Consider the following 5,997-nt stretch of genomic DNA (forward strand, 5'->3'; position numbering starts at 1 on the left):
ATTGGGCGAGCCCGCTGCGGCACAGCCGGGCGCTGCCTCCTGCCATCTCTGCCCGCAGACAGCTGAGCATCTCCAACTATCATACCTTCCGGAGCCCTAATTGTATTTGCTTCCCAACAGGTCTTTAATCCTAATTTATCTTTGAGTGAGTGGAATTTGACTGAAATGGAAGCCAGTCTGTCCCCGGTAAGAGACATTCATTTCTGCAATATGATAATAATAATAATAATGTAATTATGAAGCAGAGCTTGTGCATAACTGAAGAACGCTTAGTTATTTTCTAGCCAGAGGGAATAGCGTGGTAAAGCAGAGCAAGGAAGCATCTCCTGAGGGCAGGCTGAGAGTGTTATCTCATACTCGTGGTCTGTCTCTCCCACGCAGCCAGAGCTTGTTTCGAGACGTGCTGATGTCCCGGAGTCACTGATTGAAACTGGCCGCTCCAAACCTTCTCTTGGTGTGAATGTCACTTCCGACTAACACCAGAGATTCGTCAAGTGTCTTTGTGCCAAAGCCCTTTATAAAATATGCCTTTATAAAGTGCAGCCGTCCCTGAAACCACATGCAATTAGAATAGAGGTTCATGCATACCCATACAGAAGAAAGGAGGAGAAATTCAGTTTGTCAGTATTTGTTGGGAATTGACATTGACAGAGACATTTCTGAACTGCATATGGTGATTTAATAAACAGTGAAGGAAAAGCGACTTTCATGACTGGGGTGTTTTTCCTGCTCGATAGAGGGTGAATTTTCAGATTCCTCACTGCCAGCCAGGTCGGAAAGAGACTTGAATGGTTCTGCCGTCTCCACAGACGTGCAAGCGAAGTGTAATCTATTGTAATGAAGTGCAAAAGGTTTCTAAGCCTTCCTCGTGATATCACTATCCGTTTTAGGTTTTGATTTAATAATTCTGACTTTACTAGGTAATTCCCCTTCCTGAGCGTGAGGAAGGAGAGTCTCTGAAGAGACAGATAATATTAGCAAGTCTTGGAAGCAAGGGGCGGTCTCTTTGCAAAAGCATTGCGGGAGAGAAAAGGCCAAGAGGGAGGCTGCAATGTTCAGTAGCTGAGTCCTCGAGTCCGCTGAATTTCCCAGCGAGCGGTGCAGCCTACCCTTAGGCTCGCTCATCCTACGGAAACTCACGAGCAGAGAGAAGCCTTAATTACCTGCAGCAACTCCGCGCCTAGAAGCGCTGTGCAAGCAACAGCTAGTTTTGCTTTAAAAGCACTCATTGGCAAATGGAAAGAAGATTCCTTTCATATTTGTTGCTGGCTGCAGAGCACTGCGGGTTTGCTTTGCGTGGCAGCCGGGCAGGGACAGCCCCAGAGACGCCAGCCTGGCCTCCTCGTGTGACACAAGCTTCACACCGTGTTTGCCAGTGCTGCTAGGGGCTTATGTCTCCTTTAGCCCTCTCCTTCAGCACGTCTGCCCTCGGGCACACGCTTTTGGCTATTTTAAGAAAGCGTGGCTGGGAGGAGCGGCAGGGCAGGGACGACAGCGTGCGTTTCTGGTGGATGTTGTACAGCGTTGATGAAGCGCTGAATGTCAGAAATGGCCTAGTTCTAACAAGCTCCCCTGTCTTTGTATAATTGTACATTGTAGTTTATATTTTTGCATCAAGATGCAGCGACTCACAGTGGATCTGGAGAAGAATGCAACTGAGCTGTCCTCAAAAGCGTTCACCCCACCGTTTAACAACGCCTGCCCAGGTAGGAGCACCAGCAGCTCTTGCAATCTTGGCACTGGGGATGTAATTAAGGTATTAATCATGTTGGCAGCTCGATGCAATGTCCGGCGCTGACCGTTTGCCACTTTGAGGGAGCAAAACACGTTTGTTATTTCACTTTCATGAGTATCAGCCAGCAATGTTCCCACAACAACTGCTAAGCTAGTTACTGAGCGATGGGAAATGCACGGGGGATAAACTGAGGTTTAAACGTAATGGAACTGCCTCTGCTCCCGCTTGGGTCCGCATTGTGTCTGTCAGTGGCTCCGCTGTTTTCTCTGCCTGTTTGTCGCCACCTAAGAGCGACGTGGTGATCTAAGTGAAGCGGGGGTGGCAAGAGCTGTACGGGTGCTGTGTTTCCTCTGGCTCCTGCTGCGGAGGCGGTGACCTGCTCGCTGCTAGCAGCCAGAGGCAAAGGTTATGTCTCAGTTTCTCCAGACCTTTTGCCAGACCTCAAGGGGACTGCCCAGCTGATCTCCCCCTCATTGACTCTGATAAAGTGTGTCATTGACTATAGATATGAATCTAGAAGTGTTTTCCTGGTTTTGGAATAGTGATGTATTATTATTTGCGTGTGTATTCAGCTGGACTAGATGTGAAAGAGAAGCTTTTGTGAGCCTTAGTTTGGTGCTGTAGCCACCTGACCCCACCTCAGAGTTTTGATGTATTGTGTAGAGCTCAAGGACTTCCAGTCTCCACCTTGAGCTCAGCATCTTGCTGGAGCATCAGAGGCATTAAAAGCCCAACTATGCTGGAGAGAATTCCTCTGCAGGCAGGGGCTGAACTGCTCAAGACAAGCATCTCCTGCTTGCAAAGCCTTTCTGGTCCATGCGGTGGCATGACGCTAGAAGAATGGGGCAGTTGGTAGATAATCTCCTTCTGCAAAGATGAGGAAAAACAGACTGTCCTTGAGTGAAGGAGAAAAGCTGCTCTTATCGACTTCTCTGTCTCCAACCATTCGGCCATCCCTCTTTCACTTCTTGTGAAGCATCTCAGCATTCGGGCAGCACTCAGCTTGGCAACCTGCAGAGATTCCCATCGATTTTAACGGGCTTTCGAGTGGGTCCAAGTTTGACTCAGGTGTTTCCAAGCATTATTTTTTTTTTGCCTGGAGTGAGGCCCCTCACCTGCTGTTGCCGTGGGAATGTGCCACTTTTCATTTCTACGTACATAAAGTCTGGTAACTTGCCTTCCAGAAACCGAGTTTTCTGTTGTCCGTTTGCATTTCTAGGGAAAAATGTCATTCTTGAAAGCACCCAGCCGTTCCTCATGGATCGTCAGTCCATCTTTGGAAACGACCTCATCAGCTTGCCTGAAAGTTCATCGCTTTATGTTCCATCTGAAAACATGGCTTCCTACCTGTCCTCTGTGGGTGTCCAAGGGGATATCCCGTTAAACCTGAGCTCTTCAACGGACAACAGCCAGTGATTTAGCTTCCGAGAAACACCATCTCCCTCCCGCCCATCCAAGCAGCCACAGGTTTGAATGTAAAGAAACGAAAGTGACTCAGAAACCCACAAGAGAGTTTCTTTTTGTGCCCTTCCTTTCTGAGTAGATGGAAACGGTCAGTAGCTGTTAGGGGACGCTCCCTGCGCCTGGGTTTCGGTGTTTGTCCAGGATAACAACGCCAAGACAAAATGCAGCTCCTGGTGCTTGCTCCTATGGGGAGTGAGAACTTGGCAGGATTATTTTTTTTTTTTCTTGAAAATGCTGTTAGAAATTTCAAATCTTCTAATAAAATTTAAGTGAAGAGTAGCTTGAAAGCACATCAGGGACTTCATAAAATAAAGTGGTCCTGACTGGTATCTGCAATGTCAAACTGCTGGATTTTTATCGGGGCAGCACAGATTAGCTAAGATGCCTGACCCTTCTGGATGCTGTTTTTTAAATAGGAAAATAGTTCTATATGCCAATCCAATGCTCTGAAAGTATTCTATTACCCTTTTTCTGTTTTTCATGGGATGTGCTTGTGCCTCTCCCTTGTCCTCCTGGGGTGAGTAGGAAAATGAAGATCCCTCGCAGTGTGCAGAAGATTGTTTTCCGAGTGACCACTCCAGGAATATGTCTCTGGCTCCTATGGGAGCTACAGACCCTCACAGACCCCAGAATGTCCCATGCCAAATTGAGAGGGTTTGTTGTTTGTTTTGGGTTTGTTTTTTCCCAATTTATTTTCTCTAACATAAAGGCAGGGCACCCCATACGTAAAAAAAGAAACAGAGATTGACTCTTCTGCACACACAATTTTCCATTTGCAAAGAGGACTGAGAGAGCGTACTCTGGGTTTCGGTGCTGGCGAAGTATTCCGTGTCCAGTCCAATGATTTTTTTTCCTTGGCCTTGACCTGTTCTATTTCCCCTGTTGGTTTATTGATGTATGAAATCTGATGAACCAGTTCATTTGATTGGATCCCCTTTTTAGAAGGACTCTCAGCTGCTCAGCGTAGGAGAGAGGCAGAAGGGTTAGTCCACTGCGTCCCGCTAACTTTTCTGCTGTCCTTTGTGCACCTGAGACCGGCCTCCAAAGGTTGAATTCAGCTTCCTCCTCCATGGGGTTTCTGACAACTGAGTTTCTCAACAAAGCAGAGCTTTGTTTTTTATGCTGTAGTTCTAATGAGAACGTATTATTTATCTCAGTATCCTCTTAATTGAGTTGCTTTTCCTCAGGAAAGCTACCCAAGTGCAGTAAGGCAGACCCAGGCAGGGCTTAGACACGGGGTATAAACTGTGCCGGTATCATCTGAAGAACTCCTCTGCCCGCTTTCATTGCCGTGACGATTCTTGGTTCTAAACCGTACTTCTGAGCATCTTGAATGGTCACGCAGCCTCCACCCCAAAATGTGGCCGATCAATCAGAGGAAGGCAGGCTCAAGTTCTCCGTAATAAGATGAGCATGTTTTAAATGGACCTTCCTGTCTCAGCCCTTTCCTCCATCCATTTATCGGTACGTGAACAGACGTGTCAGTTCAGAAACACTCACTCCTGAGCACGCTTTTCCCCAGCTAACCGCTGTGCGCTGGGAGCTCTGTCACCGCCGTGGTGGCGCAGCCTTTGCGGAAGAGAGGTTGTGGGAGCTTCTGAATTGATGCCAGCCGCTGTTTGTGTGTTCAGGACTAAGGGAAAATTCTGGCAGCCCCCATTGGCCTGGTATTTAGATGGCGTGCTTGAGTGTATCATGGACGAGGTTTTCCTTTTTGACAGCTCTGTGCTTAGAAAGTTCACCCGGATCAGCCCGTTTGCCACTGTACTTTGTCGTTTCCAGCAAGGGAAAGTCATTGAGTTGCGCTCTGTTTGCTTCTTTTCTCAAGGGTAATCGAAAACTGTCTGGTGTCTCTGTCACCTGACAGCATATGTTATCCCCCTTGGAGATTTGCATCCTCCTCTGAACCTTCCCACGCCAGACTGCCTTAATGTTAACACTGAATGTATCGATCCAATAAGGTATTTAAGCACGTGCTTAACGTCAAGCTCCGGAGTAGCTTTCCCGTATTTTCATGAAGCCTATTGTGTGCTTGAGGTTAGACATACGCTTCGGTGTCTTACTGGATTGTCTAGGTGGGGTTGAAGAACGAACCGTCTCAGGAGAGCTACTTTTGCGTGTAGACAAAGGTGCAGCTCAGCCAACAGTGCTGTCCCAGGCTGCAGCGGTTTCTGTGGTGCCGAGCGGCAGACTGCGCTGGCTGCGAGCAGCCACTCCGGGTGGTTCTTGGGTTTTTCTTTAGGCTTTTTGCTCGACTATAAACGTGAGATTGGAGCTTGACACTGAGAGAGGAACCTCCGGGAACAGTATTGGAGAGCCGCTCCTGTGAAGAAGCAAGCTTGTGTTCCTTGGCTTTTTACATTGTTCATTTTACTTGAAGGTGATGTGCTGAGACTGTGTTTTTGCACTATGCTGTACATTTGTAAAGTTTTACAGAAAACACTAATTAAATATGTTTCCTTTTTTCTCATTTAGTCCTGTTCTGGCATTTCTCTCGCTACTTTCGCCTACCCTTTACTCCTTTCCTCCTTCCCAAGTGTCGTGGTTTAGGCCACGACAAATCGGCTACTGGGGACCTGGGGGACCCCCAGATGGGACCAACAGATGTTCCCCTCTACCCCTCTTCAAAGAGAGGGGCAGAGGAGGAAAAAGAGACTTATGAGTTTAGAAGGAACTAAACTACTTTAATGAAATATTAATAATAAAATAATGAAATATATACAAAACCATATCAAGCTCCAGAGATGACAACCACGACACCGGCTGGCACTGGGGCAGTCCCAGGCTGGACTCAGTGA

At 47.4% G+C, this 5,997-nt stretch overlaps 1 protein-coding gene across 1 annotated transcript in view; it reads left to right on the plus strand.

The window, feature by feature from the left end:
* Positions 1 to 3,151, plus strand: part of HSF4 (heat shock transcription factor 4) — a 23,504-nt gene extending 20,353 nt beyond the window's left edge. Inside the window, exons 11-13 of the mRNA XM_009889508.1 lie at positions 121 to 186; positions 1,619 to 1,706; positions 2,955 to 3,151. Of these exons, the coding sequence (XP_009887810.1) occupies positions 121 to 186; positions 1,619 to 1,706; positions 2,955 to 3,151 (351 nt within the window). The remainder of the gene's footprint in view (positions 1 to 120; positions 187 to 1,618; positions 1,707 to 2,954) is intronic.
* The last annotated feature ends 2,846 nt before the right edge of the window (positions 3,152 to 5,997 follow it).

The sequence above is a fragment of the Charadrius vociferus genome, unplaced genomic scaffold (assembly GCF_000708025.1).
Source record: "Charadrius vociferus isolate BGI_N301 unplaced genomic scaffold, ASM70802v2 scaffold1061, whole genome shotgun sequence".
In the NCBI taxonomy this organism is placed as follows: Eukaryota; Metazoa; Chordata; class Aves; order Charadriiformes; family Charadriidae; genus Charadrius; species Charadrius vociferus.